This window comes from Vitis riparia, chromosome 17, assembly GCF_004353265.1.
Source record: "Vitis riparia cultivar Riparia Gloire de Montpellier isolate 1030 chromosome 17, EGFV_Vit.rip_1.0, whole genome shotgun sequence".
Lineage (NCBI taxonomy): Eukaryota > Viridiplantae > Streptophyta > Magnoliopsida > Vitales > Vitaceae > Vitis > Vitis riparia.
In genome coordinates, this window is record NC_048447.1 from 16,059,363 (window position 1) to 16,079,665 (window position 20,303).

The 20,303-nt window shown below is 37.8% G+C and overlaps 2 protein-coding genes across 2 annotated transcripts in view; one reads left to right on the forward strand and one right to left on the reverse strand.

The window, feature by feature from the left end:
• The first annotated feature begins 76 nt into the window (after nt 1-76).
• Nucleotides 77-6,010, forward strand: LOC117934512 (ATP-dependent Clp protease adapter protein CLPS1, chloroplastic-like). The gene is made up of 3 exons (XM_034856229.1): nt 77-234; nt 974-1,121; nt 5,420-6,010. The coding sequence occupies exons 1-3, from the start codon at nt 171-173 to the stop codon at nt 5,679-5,681; spliced, it is 474 nt and encodes a 157-aa protein (XP_034712120.1). The 5' UTR covers nt 77-170; the 3' UTR covers nt 5,682-6,010.
• Nucleotides 6,011-7,325: 1,315 nt separating this feature from the next.
• The window catches only part of LOC117904293 (actin-related protein 4), a 45,765-nt gene continuing 32,787 nt past the window's right edge, over nt 7,326-20,303 (reverse strand). The window contains exons 14-20 of the mRNA XM_034816819.1: nt 18,579-18,645; nt 17,394-17,456; nt 17,227-17,289; nt 8,746-8,808; nt 8,126-8,190; nt 7,871-7,939; nt 7,326-7,712 (exon numbers count right to left, since the gene is read on the reverse strand). Of these exons, the coding sequence (XP_034672710.1) occupies nt 7,667-7,712; nt 7,871-7,939; nt 8,126-8,190; nt 8,746-8,808; nt 17,227-17,289; nt 17,394-17,456; nt 18,579-18,645 (436 nt within the window). The 3' untranslated portion in view covers nt 7,326-7,666. The remainder of the gene's footprint in view (nt 7,713-7,870; nt 7,940-8,125; nt 8,191-8,745; nt 8,809-17,226; nt 17,290-17,393; nt 17,457-18,578; nt 18,646-20,303) is intronic.

A 20,303-nucleotide genomic window follows, 5' to 3' on the forward strand; every position in this document is an offset into this window, starting at 1 on the left:
CCTTTCAATTTATATGAATATAAATAAATAGTGATTTCTGATCTTTGCTGGCCAAGAAGAGGACAGGAACAGGGAAGAAAACAGAAGAAGAGTGGTGGGAGTGAGAGAAAGTGTGTGTGGTGTAGAGAGAGAAAGTGAGACAGAGAGAGCGAGAGAGAGCAGAGGAGGCTATGGAGACTGCCATTTGCGGTCGCGTTCCTCTTTCCCCCAATCACTTCTTCACCTCTAAATCTGGTACTCTCTCTCTCTCTACTCTCAATTCTACGAAGTAATTTCGAGTTTCAAATCGAATGGATTCTACATGTACTTCGAGAATGAAGAAAATGAAATCATCTTATTTGGTCGCATCCTGTTGCATTCATGCAATTCCGATTATTTATGTATTTTCAAAACTGGATCATTACCACTCATGACCTTTTGCATATGCATTTTTACCATTGCTAGATCAAACTCTCCATTTGCAAACGCAGAATTTTCCTTTTTTTTTGGTTCCAGTTTGAGATTTGGAGTGTGATTGGTTCTCAGGAAAGTGAAAAAAGGAAAGGAAAGAAAATATGGACGGAATAGAACTTTCCAGTTTGACCTTAATAAGTCTTTTCCCTTTCCCTGCTTTCTTAATTTTTCTAGCTTCTGAAGTAAAAAAAAAAAAAAAAAAAGGAAAGAAAGAAAAAGAAAAAGAAAAAGAAGAGGAGGAGTTTCAAAGCGGATGAATTTTTCTTTAATTCTTGTCAATATTTTTTTCTTTTCCTATAAGACAGAATTCTTTTTCTTGCTCCTTTCACTATCTTTTTCCGAGATTTAAACAGAGGCTTATTGCTGCTATGGAATTCTTGAATTTTTTGAAGCGTTGTTTTCTTAAAGATTCTAATGTTTCGATGACATAACGTGTATTCCAGGGGATAAATTCTTGAAATTTTTGAAGCGTTGTTTTCTTAAAGATTCTAATGTTTCGATGACATAACGTGTATTCCAGGGGATAAGCATTCTCTTTCTAAACAATGGACGCACCGAACCATGTTAATGACAGTCTCTGCTGCAGCACCTGGAAAAGGAAGCGGGGTGTTGGAGAGGCCAACAATAGAGAGAATAATGCCTAATCGGGAGTCAGAATTTGACCTGAGGTAAAACCATGTGAATCTCTGTGCAAGATTACTACAAGTTTCTATCTATAACGATAAATTATTAAAGTACATGCTTTTCTATTTTAGGAGGAAAAAAATTATAAAAGATATATTGGTGCAAATGTTTTTAAAAAATTTGGAAATGCTCTAGCCTGTTCGGTTGCTGAAATGAAAATGGTTAACATGTTCAATTCTAGATTGTTTTCAACTGTTAAAGTGTTTCCCTTTTGCAGAAGTTAAAGTGCAATGTTTGAGTTCAATTTTCAGGACATGTTTTTGAAAACATTTTTGACAACATGCTACCCAACATTTTTTTTTTGGTGCCATTTTCATCTCTTTTATTTTCAGAAACAGAAAATATCTTGTTTTAGCTACCAATGAGGTGAATTAAGGATGCTGTCCGCCCATACATTGTGTATGGCACCAATGTGGAATAGAAGAGAAGGCTTTGAGATGTACTAACTTGTGAAACATTATATAAAACTCTTTGCATCTAGTAGAAACCTGACAAGTAATGTTAGTGTAAACTATAGTTGTTAACTTGTAAAACATGTTGTGTATCTTTTTCTATTTTTTGTATCGTGCATCATAACTTTTTTATATGGTGAAAAATTAAATAAATAAAAAATGCATACATGTACATTTACATTGGAAGTATGAACTACTATAGAATAATATATAACAAATTTTAATGAAGATAGTGGGATTTAAAGATTGTAAACTCTTATCATATATTTTGATAACATTGAATAGTAGAGTTTTGAAAAGTTCAATTTAATAAAATATGAGTTAATGTATAAGTTCATCGCAAAATTCACAAAAACAATGTTTTTAGTTTTTAGTTTTTAGATATAATTTTTAGTTCTAAAATTTACTAAGCATATGACTTATATGTGTTGTTGATATATATATGTAAAATTTCAACTTTTTATATTCTCAAAACTAATATATCAGTAAAAGTTTTTATTCATCAATTACCAACATTTTTAATGTCAAAATATAAATTACTCAAATATATATTCTTCAGTATTCATTATAAGAATAAATTTACTTAACTTCTAACATGACCTTTGACAATAAGAAAGTAACTTCTCATATAGGATTATTTTATCTCTTTCTCCCCTTTATGATCAATTTCTAACCTTACTATATATTTTTAACAATTAATATAATAGTGATTTAAAGAAAAAAACTTTTGACTTTGATTTTTCAAGGTGTATGTATTATGGTATCATTATATCTTGTATCATATTATGTATTGTATATGTAAGATATAATATGGATTGTAATATGTATTGATTTTTATAAAAATATATCGTATCATTGTATTATATTAATTTTTTTTTTATAGGAAACGACAAAGGAATATATTAAAAGAAAAAAGAAGTATATTATATTATTTTTTTGATAGATAAAGAATTAAATTATATTAAAAAGAGCTATCAAAAGAGCAACCTAAAGGATACAAGGAACAAACCTCCCTCCACCTCCAAGGCTCAACTGGGAAAATTTTTTACCAAAAGAATTAGAGCCTCAATAAGTGCTAAACCAATCAAAGAAACTCACTAAAGTCGAAAGACAATCATCTATAAACAACTTAGTGTCTGACCAAAGAAAGCAAACAAAAATACTTCTTAGCTTTTGGATTGAAAACACGTCGTCATCGAAAGCAATTCTGTTCTTTGCCTTTCAAACCATCTAGAATATGCATAAGGGGCTTGCACTCCAAATCTTCTTGCACTTCTTGCCCAAAAAAGAACCATATCACCTTAACAATGTCTCTCTAACCGACAAGAGAAGCACCCAAGAAACCCTAGAACAAAAAGCAGCTCTTATAAAACCCTTGTTTTTTCATAGTGGATTAGCAAGTGATCTGTGGATTCTTCATGCAAATGGCAAAAGTAATACCTATTTGCTAAAGATCGTATCATTGTATTATATTGTGTATCGTAAGTTTTTAACAACTATGGTGTAAACTGTAAATATAACTATTTGTCCCAACTCAATGAACCCTTAACTCAATTATTGAGGATTTACTGTATGAATTTGTTTTTGTTGTTAAAACTATCTAGAAAATCCTTATTTTAAATCACAGGTCATCATTATCTTTTATCACAACCTTAAGCTAAGTTTTTTTTTTTTTTTTATCAGAATAAACCAAGTTGTTTTTCACTTGTAGCAACTCCAACTCCACTCAAATTATTCCACTTTAATGGTGTTGTCATTGGTCTTCGTTGCACATATTGAATACAGAAAATTCAGCATAATTAAATACTAACCTTCATTAAATATATAAAGACAGTGTAAAAGTATGTATTAAGTTATGGTTTTATGATTAATTGATTGAAAATATTATTAGATATATAGCTTGCTTGATGGAAGGAAACCTGGATTTGAAGTTCTTCTATACAATGATAATAATTATTTGGCTTTAAGAACTCTTAATTTACTAGTTTCAATAGAAATTGCAGTGTTATATGTTGTAAGAGTATTAAGAACATAAAAACAGTATGCACATGTTAGATTGTTCATTGATTAGTCACATACATGCCACAGATTCCACATATTATGTTGTGCAATCAAAATTATTTGTTCCATACTATCTCTTTTATATTAATTTTTGAAGTGTATGGTGATTCTCAAATTAAGAATATATTTATATGTTTAAAAAAAATATGATTTTTTCATTTTGTTTTTCTAGACCAAGCCATGATGTTTGCAAAAGATTGAAAGAAATTCCCTCACTTTAACATTAAATTTTGTTTAATCCTCAAAGAGAAATAAAATTCTACTGCTGTAATTTCAAGTTTTAACAAATGATGCATTTTTATGTGCAAAAACTTTATTGAGGTGAAAGAATAAAAATAAAAAAAAGAAGCAAGATTGCAATGGTGTACATGTGTAACATACAAACCAAAAGTCTTGTAAAGTATTTTAGTACAATAGAAGCTTACATTCCTCAAATATTGCTTCCTGTGTGCATCCTAGCTTTCTAATCAAGTAGTTTTGCTTAGAATCATGAGCAAAGATTGGGGAAAGGATGACTTAGCAATGCCAAGTAGTTTAACTTGTCTAAGTGTCCCATGTGAGCTTAGGAAACACTAAGTCTGTCACATAGGGTTTTTAGAGTAAGTGTTTAACAAGAAAGTGAATAACAGTGACTTGCTTCAGTTCAGCAAACCCTTCTAAGGCTTTTAGGTACATCCTTTTCATGGAGTGTGGTGAGAGAGTGGACCACCTATCTTCATCGTTGTGTTGTTGTTGTGTTCTCTTATGCGGGCTGCAATGAGGGGCAGCCCTGATGTGTTGAGTCTCTCTTTCTACAGCTTGAAAGGAGTCTTATGGGTGATGTTTTGTTGAATTATTATGTTGTGTTAGCCATTCATAACGGAAGGGGTACTAGGATTTTTTAGGATAAAAGGAGAAGCATTAATGATGTGGGAAACTATTGGCTATCTGGATTCTCTTTGGATTCCAGCTACCAAAGCATTTTCAGGTCTTCCTATTAGTATTGTTTTTTCTACCGTATCAGAGTGGAATTTCATTTAGAATTACATGGACTCCCACCTTTTTGGATCTTTAAGTTTGATTTTGATGGATGCTCATTTGGCGAGATGAGCCATTAGATATTGGTGGTACAATCAAAGATGATAGGGATTAGGCTTGTTGAGGCATTCTTTATCTATTGAGATTGAGATTCTTAAGCTTTTAGAAAGTCTCAAACGAGGTTTCCCTTTTTTGGGGAAGATAGAGAGATCATAAAGGAGGGGTACTCGACCATAATCTTCTCTAAGCCTCTAGGGGAGCAAGAGTGTGGAAGTGCTTTTAGTGGAAGCATTCTCTCTAGAAGGATTTTTGGAAGAATTGTTTATCAAGTGTTTTTCCAAGAAATACTACAAGTGATTTTTCAAGTTTTCAAAAGTATTTTCTAAATTTTGTCAAAACACTTTACTTTTTCTTCAAAAACACTTTTTAGGCTAGAATTGTTTTTAAAAAACACTGTCAAATGGATTCTAAAGGGTGTTAAAGATTTGACTGGTGGAGTCATGGAATCCTTGACCTTGCAAGGGGTGTAAATTCTTTCTTTGTAATTGGCCAACTAGGAAGCCAATAGTTCAAGGGGTTTAGATTTTGTGTTTGTAATTGGCTAACTCAGGAGCCAATAGCTGGGCTAGAGAGTCATTACTGAAACCTTATCCTCTTCTCATGGAATTTCATATCTATCATGAATTGGAATCTGACTGATGAAACTTAATTAGAACACAAGATTTCACTAAATTGATTGTTTGGATTTGCAGGAAATCAAGGAAAATGTCCCCACCTTATCGAGTACTGCTGCATAACGACAACTACAATAAGCGGGAGTATGTTGTTCAAGTGCTGATGAAGGTTATCCCTGGAATGACACTTGACAATGCGGTTAATATCATGCAAGAGGCACACCATAATGGCATGTCCGTGGTTATCATTTGTGCTCAAGTCGATGCAGAGGAGCACTGCATGCAGCTGAGGGGAAATGGTCTTCTAAGTTCGATTGAGCCTGCAAGCGGCGGGTGTTAAATACTAGTCATATTCCCACAAAAAAAGAAACCACTAAAAAAGAGTCACGGATTATGCTATATGCTAAGGTACATATCAATCATATCATTAATAGAAATCTACTTGTATGTACATAAAATGAAACTGTCCATATTTGTATGAATCTTGGTTACTATGTTTTCTGAGTCGAGACAGATTACTATAGCGAGTCCTGTTGTTCACATGGATATCACCATTGAACGGTGATGAATATGCATCTGCTGTTAGAACACCATTCAGCTAAACTCTTCAAGCATTGTTTCCCCCTAAATAGATATCAAATTCTCGAAAGTGGCATCTTTATGCTCTTAGATCATATTTGCAATATTGGATTAGAAGAGGAGGATGTGTTTGGATCATTCTTTAGAATGAGAATAGAAATAAAAAATTTATTAATATGGATATCCACTCCTACTCTTACTAGGATTTTGATTTCTTACTCAGGTTTCCATTCCTTGTTCTTGCAAGCACACCCTTAAGGTAGACCAACTTCGTTATACTCAGCATCCCAACATCACAAAAACGTGGGGAGGCGGGGAATCAAACCCTGTCCCCTCCTGCATGTATATGAGCTAGGTCCCCATGAAAGCATGCTAAGTGACCACACCCCATTCTGAAAAACTCCAACTTTGTTTCTGTGAAAGAATGATATTTCGTCTGGGAGTGCAGGTGTGTTATATACTGTGGAGGGTTGTTAGAGGCTTAAGAGGCAGGTGGCTCTTTTTCATTTGGGTATGTTGGAGGTATTATTAGTCCAGGGAGATGAATCAACATGGACGATTCTGTTAAATTATTTATTGTAAATTTAAGGATAAAATTGGAGAGAACGAGGGAAGGGAATTCTAAGGAAAATGGCTTCTTAGGAAGATGAGTGAATGGATATATGGTTTGTTTGGTAACATTTTCTAAAAAAATTATTAAAACAATTTATTTTAAAACATTTTTTCATTTTGGAATTTAAATATGAAAAAATAGTGTTAAATACGAAAAATAGTCATTTTGAACTTTTTTTTTTCAATTTATTTTTCTTAGAAGCGTACGTTGCATTTACATATACTATATTTAAACTGATTATAATATTTTCAATTATTCTCAAAATACTGTACAAACTAACACAATAATGCACTAAATAATGCTAAAAAAATTATTCTTCAAAAACGACTTTTAAAGTACAAAAATAAAAATAAAAAAACGGCTTAAAAATACTTCAAAAACAACTTAATTTTAAAAAGCCATTTTCGATGAAAAATTATCAAATTTAATTTTTAAGTTAAAATTATCCTTTGTTTTGAAAAACAAAACTACATAAATTTATGTCAGAAAACGAGCGAAACAGTGGTGACTGGTATATTTAAAATCTCGATCAGCAAAACTTCCCAGTTCTTCCTTGGGTTCCATAACCTCTTTTTCCCCTTGTGAAGAATTTAAAAAAAAACCCAATATATCTCTCATATTTCAGTACTTCCCATAAAGAAATTAATAAAGTAATCACCAAAAAGATCCAAATTATATTAGTACAACAGACAAGATATTCAACTTGATTTTCTGCAGATTGTTCCCACATTTTCCCTCAGAAGCCTCCTGACTTCCAACTTGACCTCAAATTTATCTAAAAGAGACGAGCAATAGCAAAAGGCAAGTATGATCTGCGTCATCGAAAGAGTCACAATCTGTTTTTAATAATCTAAGTTCTGTTACATATCATACCAGAATTAATTAACCAACTTAAGGTACAGGCAAGAATGGTTGGTTACATACTACCACATTATAAAGACTAAAGCACTGCAATCATCATACATACAATAATAACATTGGCCTCAGAATGTTTACGAACTTTTTCAAGGATCAGGAAGTTCTATGTAACCTAATAAAATTAAGGACAGCTTGTCAGTAGCTCATCAACAGAAGCCAGTTAGTTCCTAGGATTTGTAGGGGATCCACTCATCCGCTGATGAGCATAACAGCATTTACGGGCACTTCCGCTGAATGTAAGAAGCCCCATGCTCCTCGTACCTGTCATTTGCATATACATAAAACATATAAGTAATTTTTTTATTTAAGAAAATGATCAAGTGAATGAGAAATTTGGAAAAATATAAGCTCAAGACAGTGAAGGTTGAGATTATGCCCCTACACTGCAGTGTAGTTAACAGCACAGAGGTGAAACTTACTCAGCCTTGGAGAACCACATTTGCTGGAATGAACCAAGAGATGCTAATATGCTCCCTCCTATCCAAACACTGCATAAAAACACTAGATTACCACAGGAATGAAGAAAGAGAAAGAGAGAGACATGTGCAGCTGATAGAAAATTGAAGGGCTTAACTGCAGCTGAAAACAAAGTTTCAGCCTTTTATTCTGCAAGATAAATTAAAATAACCGCCGCGTTAAGATTCTCAGCATGGTGTTGAGCAAGATAATCTTACCTGAATCTCCTTTCTGTTGAATTTCCACTGGCCAATACCTTGACTCTAGCAGTTTGCGGAGACTCCTGCACATTGAGAATAAAAAATATGCAAAAGAGATTTAAAAAAACAAAACAAAACAAATACAAAAACTTAAAGCCAGCATTTCAATTAGTTGAAGAACTAAGCAGAGAACTCTTTCCTTGACTGAATTCCAAATTAAATGACAATCAGATGAGGTTGACAAACAGTTCAAAATGTATGCATGATTGGCAGTGATATCTTGAAAATTAACATGGATTTCTAGTGCATATAGTTTTTTCATGTAGAATCATAATATGATCCTCTAATTACTCAAGTTTAAGATATTCCCTATTTTTATCATCTCATAATCTCTTGAGGCTTGTAATATTTGACTGAAAATTGCAGAAAACAAGTTACACAAACACCACTAGATCTTTGATAATAAAACCATACTATTTAATCAGACAAGTTCATCAGGATAACAATCCAAAACAAGGATGGCCTCAACTAATACTTCTGTCAAATGACCCTCATTGGGACAGGGCATAAACAAGGTTCAAATAAGTTCTGAATGAAATACACTTAGTTCATAGGTAATGTTAAGTTATATCCTATACCTCCAGCAAGTCTTTCTCAAGGCGTTCCTTCAATTGTTGCATTGATGCTGTACCACCAGCAAGCTGCATATAGCACAAGAAAAGGAACACAATCATAACAGAAACTGATCAAATAAATTAACCACAAAATCACTTCAGTCATGGATTTAGAAATGAAGTTGAGCAAATAGGCCAATTCTGATTGTTGCACTGAAGAAAAAAAAATTGTCTACGTTACCCAATAGAATTAGATCCTTCATAGGACATCTTACAAATTTGATTGAATTCAAAATGTTATATAACCATTTTCCATGAAATGTTTCCAGAATTTAAGAGACAGAAAATATCTAAATGTCAAACATGGAGACAGGCAACTCGGGTGTTAGCATCCAAATATAACAGCATTATAAGGTTTTTCAATAACCCTGAATATATGTGTTCTATGTGGGTTCACAAAAATTAACAAAAAGTAATATCTAGAACTAGAACTAGAACCCAAGGCTGGCATGCTAATATAAAAAAGAGAGCAGTCTGTACAAAAATAAAATAAAAAATGTTAATAAATTCCATCATAAAGTCAGAACAAAAGAAAGATGGAATGGACCCGATGGCCTAAACTCCATGGTAAATCCTATGCTTTCAAATTGCCCATAGCATTGCTAAGAGACTTACTTTACAAAGCACCCTTCTCTCCCCTTCTCTATCCTAACCTCCTGTTTAATATTCTCACTCCTGAAAATGCACCTTTGAAAATATCTACAGACATTTCATTAGGGATGAGAAAAGGATCAATAAACTACTGGACTAAACTGCAGTGTCAAAACCTAAAGTTTTAGGTGGAAAGGTCATTGTCAATATGGAACTTGTCCTTGAAAGGAACCTAGTTGAGGAGATATGCAATATAATCCAATGGTTTATTGTATTCAGTTATTGGGAACTAATATGATCTCTATTCTAATGATTGGGATTCTATTTTCAGAAAGGAAAGCTCACAGAGCCTTGGAAAGCAAAAAAATGAAAAAGGGTAGCTTTTCGTTGTGCATAGACTCAATACTAAAGCCAGTGATTAAGTCAAGTTCTGGATGGATCCTTTGTACATTGACTCCCCATTTATGGTTCGCTTCCCTCAATTGTATCATTGACCTGTGCACTAATTTTCATTTCTTGAAAGCTTAATGATGATTCTGAAATTCCTCATCTTTTGACCTACCAGTGAGCCTTAACAATGTTTACAGCTCCTCTAACATCAGAGATTATAGGGTCATAAAAATCATATTTAATTTGATTGTTTTTCTTCTCAAAATAGAAAATTTTGAGAAGAAACCCCTACCCTATGTACCCTTCCTACTAATCAAATTCATTCATCATCATTCAAAAAGGAAAAATTGCAACCATGCAGAGACAAAAGCAACCCTACTGTAACAGTAATACTTTCCTACACTAGAGTGGAAAATAAGCAATGGAGGACATGCTTAAAGTCTTTAACACATGACTTGTACGAAATTAAGAGTACGTTTCCAATAGTCACGATAACAAATTTTCTTTTTTCAACTCACAAAGCAAAAAAGACATAGATGCCCAACTGAGAAAAGCCTGCTAGATAACTCCTAGATCAGATAATTAGTGTCACTCGAAGCAAAATAATCCAAGAAGTTCAGATGTTCAAGGCATTAGTTTAAAGAATTCATCAGGCCGTCCATGAATCAACTCAACTTACAAAGAAAATACTGGGAAGTCTGCACACATAGTTGAATATTTTTTTTTTTGATAAGTAAGGATATGCATTAAAAAGGCAAAACGCCGCAAAGCATACAGGAAGTATACAAGGCAACTTAAGCCTCAAAAAACAAAGACAAAAGAATCACCTCCCTCTAAGTGGAAGCTATCCACTCTAAGAAGCCTATAAGGGAGAACGCCTCCTCTCCTACATACAATTTGGCCCAACTCCACAAATTACAAACAAAAAAATTCTTTAACTTTTGAACATTCAAAAACCCCCCCCTAAAAGCTAATCTATTCCTCTCCTTCCACACCGTCCAAAAAATACACAACGGAATGGCAGCCCATATCTTTTTCCTTTTCTTTCCCACAAACGGTCCCCTCCAACTAGCTAAAACCTCCTTTACAGTTTCTGGGAAAACCCATTTTACATCAACTAAGCCAAAAATAATCTCCCATAATGCTCTAACCACTGTACAATGTATAAGGATATGATTTACACTTTCTTCCTCACAGCTACACAAAAAGCAACGGTTTGGCAGTTGAAATCCTCTTCTTTGGAGCCTATCCAATGTTAGCACCTTCCCCCATGTCGCCTCCCAGGCAAAAAAGCAAACCTTAGTTGGCACCATTGCCACCCAAATGCTTCTTGCAGGAAAACCTATATTATCAGCCTCCGCCAACAAACTATAAGCTTCCTTTACCCTGAACTGAACACTCTTTCCTTTCCTCCACAGAACTGAGTCTTCCTCCAAGGAAGGTTTGAAACCCCTCAAAGTGTGGAGAAAGTCCCCCACCAACTCCAGCTCCCAATCATTGAAATCCCTCACAAAGTGAAAGTTCCAATTTCCTTGACCCAAATTCTGATCCCACATTTCCTCAACCGTTGAATTCCTTTGCGCCGCCATACCAAAGAGATGGGGGAAACACTGAGACAATGGAGCTTCTGAACACCACACATCTGTCCAAAATCTGATCCTGTTGCCTTTCCCAACTCGGAATGTCATGTTATCCCAACACCACTCTGATTCTTTCCAAATCTCCTTCCAAACCCCTACTCCCACCGCCCCATTTGCCTTTTTGGGCCTCCAATCAAGCCCCTCCTGCCCATACTTCACCTTGATCACTTGTCTCCACAGATTATCTTTGTCACAAGCATACCTCCATATCCACTTGCCAAGCAAAGCTTTGTTCAACAAAGCTAGCTTTCTAAGTCCTAGCCCACCTTTTTCCTTGTCTGTACACACCACCCCCCATTTGACCAAATGAATTTTTCCCTCCATATGTCCCCCTCCCCACAAAAAATCCCTTTGTAGTTTCTCAATCCTTCTAACCACTATCTTAGGCATTCTGAACAGGGACATTTGGTAGATTGGCATGCTAGCCAAAGTACTTTTTATTAAGGTGACTCTTCCACCTTTAGAAATATATTGTCGTTTCCAAAGAGCTAGTCGCCTCCTAACTCTCTCCTCCACCCCATCCCATATATAAGGCGCTCTGTTTGGAGCCCCTAGAGGGAGACCCAAGTACTGAGATGGTAAAGCCCCCACCCTGCATCCAAGCTCAACCGCCAGCTCCTCCATCTCCATCACCTCTCCAACTGGAATGATTTCACTCTTGGCTAAATTAATCCTTAGCCCTGAAGCCGCCTCAAACCAGAATAAAATCCAACTTAAGTGAGTGAGGTGATCCTTTCTAGCCTCACAAAATATAATTGTGTCATCAGCAAAAAACAAGTGAGAAATGTTCATTGGAGGACCACTTCCACCCCTGATGTTGCATCCTGATAAAAACCCCCCCTCCACAGCTCTCCTGATAAGAACATCTAGCACTTCCATCCCCATAATGAAAAGATAAGGAGACAGAGGATCCCCTTGTCTAAGACCTTTAGAGCTAGGGAAGAAACCTGCAGGCACTCCATTGACCAACACTGAGAATTTAGCTGAGGATATACAACTCCACATCCACCCCACCCACTTAGACCCAAAGCCCATCTTTTGTAACACCTTCAACAAGAACTTCCAATTGATGCTGTCGTAGGCTTTCTCTATATCCAATTTGCATATAATACCCCTTCCTTTTTGTTTCTGCCACGTGTCTATCACTTCATTTGCAATTAAAGAGGCATCAAGGATTTGTCTTCCCCTCACAAAGGCATTCTGAGAAATGGAAACCACCTTACCTACTACTTTCTTCAGCCTATTAGCTAGCACTTTAGCCAACAGCTTGTAAAGCCCCCCCAAGAGACTTATAGGTCTGAAATCTCTAAGATCCTCAGCCCCACATTTCTTGGGGATCAGTACCAAGAAGGTATTGTTGAGGCTCTTAAGGAAAGAGCTGTGATCATAGAAGTCTTTGAACAATTCTAGAAGCTCCTCTTTAATGAACCCCCAACAGCTTTGCCAAAATGCCATAGTAAAGCCGTCCGGACCGGGGGCTTTATCCCCATTCATTTCCATCAAGGCCGCATGAATTTCATCTTCTGTAAAGGGCCTCTCCACGTACTCAGCCTCTAGTGGACTGATCTGGTCAAGTTGAAGATTCCCTATGTCCGCCTTCCACCCCGTATCTTCTGAAAGCAAACTTTGGAACTCATTAGCAATTCCTTCCCTGATATCCTTCTCCTCCATCAGCCACACTCCATTGATCTTTATTCTCTCCAATGAGCTATGTCTACGGTGAGCACTTGCCATGCGGTGAAAGAAACCCGTGTTTCTATCCCCCTCCTTCAGTCATATTTCCCTAGATAGCTGTCTCCAATGCGTTTCCTCCATTATCACCCATTTTCTATAATTATCCTTTGCCTCATTCTTAAGCTCTATTTCCTCCACAGTCAGAATTCTTTCACTCTCCTCCCTATCCCAGAATTCCACCTGCTGCAAGGCTGAGGATTTGTTGCTCTCCAGCTGCCCAAAAACTTCTCTGTTCCAGACTTTCAATTTCTGTTTGATTTCCTTCATCTTAGTAGCCAATCTGTAGCTAGGACTGCCCCTAACCTCAATTCCTTGCCACCAGCTGTGAACTAGATCATTGAAGCCCTCTACCTTCAGCCACATATTTTCAAATCTGAAGGGGGTTGGGCCCCGTCTTATCCCCCCCCCCCCCCCCCCCCCCCCCCACTAACATAATTGGAAAGTGATCGGACACCGGACGGGGCAGCCTACACTGATTAATCCCATTGAATTGGTCTATCCAACAAGGGGATACTAGGAACCTGTCCAATCTTGCCCAGGCCTGATTGTTCAGTCCCCCACTCCAAGTGAAATCACCCCCCTGAAGGGGAAGGTCCACCAGCCCCAGCTCATCAACAATTTCAGCAAATTTCCTCATTGCTGAATTTATTCCCCTCTGACTGCTCCTTTCCCGTGGAAACAGAGTAATATTAAAATCCCCCCCTATACACCAGGGGTCTTCCCACAGCCCTCTGATCGCCCCAAGCTCATCCCATAAAGCATCCCTTTCCACTTTGGAAAACAAACCATACACTCCCGTAAAAGTCCATATAGCCCCATTCTCTACATTCCGAAATCTGCAAGATAGCGTGAACTGACCCTCTTCCCAATCTATCATATCCAAGGTCCTTGTATCCCAACATATCAAAATTCCTCCTGAAGCCCCTTCCGCATTCACAGCTTTCCAAGCTAGGAATCTTCCGGATCCTAAGCTTCTTGCAATGCTGTCCGACATAGCTTGGATTTTTGTCTCCTGAATACAAATTACATCCACCCTCTGGTTCCTTATGAACGTCTTAATAACTTTCCGTTTAGAGCTATCATTTGCTCCCCTCACATTCCAACTCAGAATTTTCAACTTCATTGGGCAATCACAATATGACGCCCTTTGCCCTGTACCGAGCCTTTCTGTTTAATTCCTCCCTCATAATTAATGGAGCATTCCAATCTTTTTAACTCCCTTTCAAATTTAGATTTGTCCAGTAGCTCTTTACTATGGATTTTCTCTCTTCTTTTTCTGATTTTGGTCAGGAAATTCAGAATTTCCTTCTCCAACCCCTCCGTGGAGAAGCCCAGGAATTGGCTGAATTTCACCAAGCCACTCTCCTCCCATTTGTCCTCCTGCTCACCTCTCTCTGTTTGGGCATCACAACTATCTCCTATCCCAGAAATCCCCTTGCCCTTATTACTGTGACTTATCTGTGCTCCCAGTTCCTTACCTCCACTTCTTCCTTCATTACAGCCCTCATACACCGTTAGCCACATAGTATTGTCATCCCGATCCTCCTCATTCCAATCCCCAGAATGATCGAAAAACTCCCCCCCGGGAGTCCGATCAAAATTAAAAGAGTTGAGAAGAGAGGTCCCCAAATCCCTTTTCCCCCAAGAGCCCAATCCCATTCCATACCTCATTGCCTCCTCTTTAAGCGCCTTATCCGTCTCTGAAATCCCAGCCACTCCATATAATTTCCTCAACTCTTCGGTCTCCCGTGCAACAAAAGGCTCTGGCACATGAGGATTACCTGGAGCTGGTCCCTTCGGCAGAGAATCCTTCTTCTGAGGGCTATTTCGGTCTTGGGCTGCTGAAGAAATTGGGCCTTCCCTTTGTTTTATAACTAACTGAGGGCCTTTGTTTGACAACTGGGCTTTTGGTGACTTTGGGCCTACATAAGAGCAGCCCACTTCATCACATCTGTGGGACGGGCCAGCTTCTGGGCTACCAGCCATGCCTTTCAGCTTCACGCCCAACACACCACTCTTCAGCCCAGGCCCTTCACCCCCTCTTAACTGCTTTGGGTTGACAGATGGGCTTAAGAGATGCGAAGCACCATTTAGAGCCCAAGAGCTGGAAGTCGGGCTTTGAGAAACCCGACCCGAACCACTCCTCTGCCCACCCGTCCCATCTTTTGACGGCTGCAGGGTCTCGAGACCCACACTCACCCACCCCTTTCTCACTCGCTTCTCCGCACGTGAGATCTCCTTACCCCTGTCCTCACTGCTGTGACGACCTTCACTTTGTCTGCCACTCCTCCTTATCACCGGCCGACATTCCCACCACAACGAGACAGCATAGACCACGTCCTCCACTTCAACTTCTAGGACACTCGGTCTAGCTACGCCTCTCCCTTTCACCAATATTCTAGCCCACTGGAGCTCGCCCATCGTTCTCGTTTGGTCGTCGACTGTGATGAAGCCTCCACATTCATCCCCCACCTTCTTGAAGATCTCCGAACTCCAAAGCGAAACAGGGAGTCCAAATAATCTCACCCAAATTTCCCCTGGCTCTTCCTCCTCTGTCCAACATCCACTCCTTGGACTCCAAAAATCCAGCCCTAACTGAATCCCATCCATCCTGCGATTTCCAGAGGATACCACACGACGGGCCTCTTCCAAGTCTTCAAAGTCCAGCAAAACCCTTCCCTTACCCAACCGAGCCAGCCCTAAACTACCCTTAAGCTCCCACGATTTCGCCCAACGCTGTCCCACCTTCTCAAGGTCATCATCTTCCCCTGAGTTGTCTATTCTACTCGCCACCACACAATACTCCAATTTCTTGAGCAGATCCATTGATTCCTCCCTTTTCGCCTTCACTGTGATTGCGTTTGTATTACCCGACAGAGCTCGTTTTGCTATTAATGCATACGAACACCCCCAACAATCTTACCCGTGTCCTTTTCAACCTGGATTTTTGAACTACTACCAAAGGAGCCTACCAACTGGTTAAGCTTCTCCGCCATGGTCACCCATCCCCTTTTATCCCTTTTGCCTCTCGGGATGAAGACGCAGAACCATTTCTTCTCTAGGTCAGATACCCCTAGCCGAATAAATCCCCCCGCTTCGTTTTTTCCTCGCGACATGGAGTACAGTCGGCCCTGCTCCTTCCATTCCCTTCCCCATCTAACTTCTTTCTCATCCATTATACATAGATTCAGGCCTTCCAGGAAAAACCCTAGTCCGTGCGCTCCCAACCGCACCCATGACGAAACCCCTCCCTTCTTCTCCACAATGATAACCTGGGTTTTTCCTTTTCTCTCTTCTCCGATAATCTCAAATGCCTTTGACTCCACTGTGAAACTACACTCCTTCCGACTGCTTCGCGACGCCGGCCCCTCCTCCCCCTCATCACCATCGCACTCTCCTACGCACTCTCTCTCGCCTTCTCTCGCTCTCTCTCTCTCACCCATTTCGGCAAGCCTACATAGTTGAATATAATGATTTTATGTTAGTTATTTCTAAATCTCTATATCCCCTGTCACACTTCCTAAGGCAGGACAGCTTTCAGAGCTTCAAATTTTTCAGCGAAGGAAAGTGGTGAAATATGCCTAAAATAAGAATCAAATTTTTTATGCTCTTCAAAGTTCATTGCGTTCTTTGCTCAGACAGGGAGACAGTGCATCTTTTCCTTCACTGCTCTATGGCTTTAGTGTTGTGGAACAGGCCCCACGATAGACACTCGAAACAAACTCAAACTTGTATTCATTCATATCCTCCATTCATTTTGCTGAAACGGATTCCACATGGACCCTAAAATAGATATGCCAGGTAGAACAGATTTATGAAACAAGACTAATTGATAAGCAACCACATAAAACTCAAACTACTGAGAAAGCAATAAGTTTCTTATGTCCCAAATGTGCTCACCAAATGAAAAACTCCTAATTGAATTCCATGTAGAAAATCAATAAAAATGAAAATAAGCAATAAAACTAGAACCCATATAATTCACTATGGTAACTCACTGCAGTACATAATTAGTATCTTTAAAGCAACTGCTTAAAAACTTGCAAAAGATCTACCAAAAACTTAAAAGGGGGGACTATGATGACTTTACCAATATGCTACTAAACAGTTCTCTTCGAATGTCCACATCGCACTTATTAATGCTCTCTATAACCTGCATAAATTTAAAAAAGATTAATCAATCAAAAAAATAAAAACAAACAATTATAAGAGATCATTTGCAGCAGGAAAAAATTTGTAAACAGAAAAGGAATTTACCATTTGTGGCAAACCACGAACAGATGGAGCAATGTCCGCAAAACTCTCCATGTTTGGAATTGTCTGAGATTCAGATAATAACTAAGAAATATTTCATGAAAGCATACTTAAATTATTCTTTTATAAGAAAAAACTAGCCCTAGAGAGAGAGAGAGAGAGAGTACAACTAGAGAAGGATAAAAGGTAACTTTATAGATCAATTCAGATGAATATGACTAATCAGTAGTGAAGTCTCCATATCTAAGATCAAACCCAAAATTTGAACAGAGAAACAAAGAATTTCACAATGGCAAAATTGATACTAGGAATTAAGCCAATGTAACATTGACCACACCATCTTCCAGAATTTTGAATATCTCTAACAATAATTCTGGAGTGCAGATGCCAAGATCAATTCCTTCTCCTGTGTCATTTAGAAGAATCTCATAAAGAGAAGGTCAAGTTTTAAAAGACCAGGTACTTCAGAATTTTAAGGCAGTTAATTTTTCAGTGTCATAAAACGATAGTCCTAAGCATTATTTCTCTCTTTTCAGGATCAAATGGGTGCTCCCTCAGTTGCTTAGAGAGCTTTTGCTGGATATCTTTATTGGGAGAAGCTGGAAAAGGATGTGGAGGCTTGAGCACCCAAAATGCTTGTTTTGGCCCATTTAGAAAGAGTGGAATAGTTGATGTTTTGAGGAAATGGAGGAATCAGGGGCTACAATGAAACATGTCTTTACAAATCTCTGTCCCTGTAGTCAAGGGCTTTGATGGATTGTAATGTTGTATCTTTTCTACAGTTTTTAGGTTGTTTAAGTGGGCTGTAGGTTGTTTTTTAGCTTTTGCCTTCTTTGATGATATCCAAACACATCCAATGTACTTAGGATGTGCCTTCCTTTTTTATAGGCACTTTTCATTGCCTTTCAAAAGAAAATTTAACTAGTCACCAGGAGGAATGACCTAAATAGTCCTCCTAACAAACTATGGAAATTTATATTCTGAGGGCAGTGATGATTACACGGATAGATGTTCAAGATAAAACAAATACATGTCATGATGGACAATCCAAAGCTCATGTCTTACTACATAAATACAATTTTCTCTTAAGGAAAAAAAAAAACATTAGCAACAGAATAAACAGAGATATATCTGAAAGTTTCAAGAAATAGAAAAAAATAGCCCAAAGTAAATTTGTGAGCCAAACACCTGAGCCAAAGATGGATTGAACAGAACATCAGGAACCTTGAATCTGTCAGCTCCAATTTCTATCGTCCTGTGTTATTCACAATGAATGAAAATGCAAGAGAAAATAACATAAGCATGTATAAAGAGAAAAAATGATTTTCAACCTGGGTGATATTATGAGGTTTTGGTACAATAACACCACATTCCACATTATTGTACTCAAAAGTTAAATGGACAGTGGACACTAAACCAAGAAATTCCAATATGCAAAACAGATTAAGTACATTGTAATGTAATTATTACATAGAAACTAGGTATGCAACTCTGCCTGGGTCAGTTGGTTGAGCAATAGCATGGAGCTGGACCAACCCAGGTCAATTCTTCAAATTTCAACCTGGAACAAAACCAACTTGCCCAAGGAGCCAAACCAAAACAAATTAATGTAACTTTATTTGGCTCAGATTGTTTTTTGTTCTGATTATATTAACAATTTAACATATGCTAATTTGTAAAGCAATGGGATCAATAGTAACTTTATCTGTTCTGATTATATTAACTTTATTTGGTACAACTTAATGCACAGAAATAGGATCAACAATAATTTTTTTTGATCAGAAAATAGGATCAACAATAATTGATAATAGACAATGTGTAAAGGACCAACCACAGCCCAAGGGCAACCATCAACCTAGCCCAAAAGAGCCTTGGTAATGAGGTGAAAGCTGGGACCCTTGAGAAGGTGATAATGTAGTAGTTAGCAAGAAAGATGCTGGAAGTGTGGTAATGTCAAAGGGGGAATTTCTATTCTATTCATCTCTCATTGAGCAGTCAAGATACATGACTCAGTTTTTTAAGTTATTAAACAAGGGTTTGTTTTTTTGTTCTCGTGTCTGCTTATGATTGTTATGGAGGCTTTGAGCACGATGATAACCAAAAATGTTGATGAAGGGTAGAGGAAGGTTTCAATATGGCAATATGATATGGGAATGAGGACTCTCATTTTCTCCAAGGCAGATGATGCTATGGGATTGTTTTTCATTTTTTATTTGGATGGGCGAGGGCCAACGTTGATCAATTGAAATAGCATGGATGCATTTTCCTTAGCAACTTCAGGATAGCAGGTGATCTAATAAGTGAGGGGTGAATGCCGATGAATTGGCCATGATGTTAGGTTGTAAGGTAGGAACTTATCTACCTTGGGCTCCCTCTGGGGGTTCCCCACAAGGGTGAAGGAGTTTGGGACCCCTGTAGTAGAGAGGACAGAGAAGAGATTAGTTATGTGGGGAAAAGGCGATATCAGAGAAAGGGAAAATGGTAACTCTGGTTAAAATCATGCTTACAAGCAATGGCAAAGCCACATCAAGCCCAGGGGGCCCCTGAACATATTAGACAATTAAGCTTTATGGGAATTTGAAACCCTGTCCAAAAGGTTTTGCCCTATTTTTGCCTTAACCATTAAGCTACATAAAGCAATCTTACCTTTTTTTGCCCCCTTGAAATAAATTTCTGCGTCTTGCCACTTGTAAACCTTTTTTTTTTTTTATCAGAAACAACAATTTATTGTTAAGGAATTGAAAGTACACGTGAAGGATGAGGAATCCTTCCCCAAGATGCAAAACTCTGGTTAGATAGAGCAAGTAGATAAATTCCCAAAATACAAAACAAGACCTATACCTTAATATATTGCTAAAAGAAACATACACACAAAGGCTACTCTACTCCTATAGACTGAAGCTTTGCTCCAAG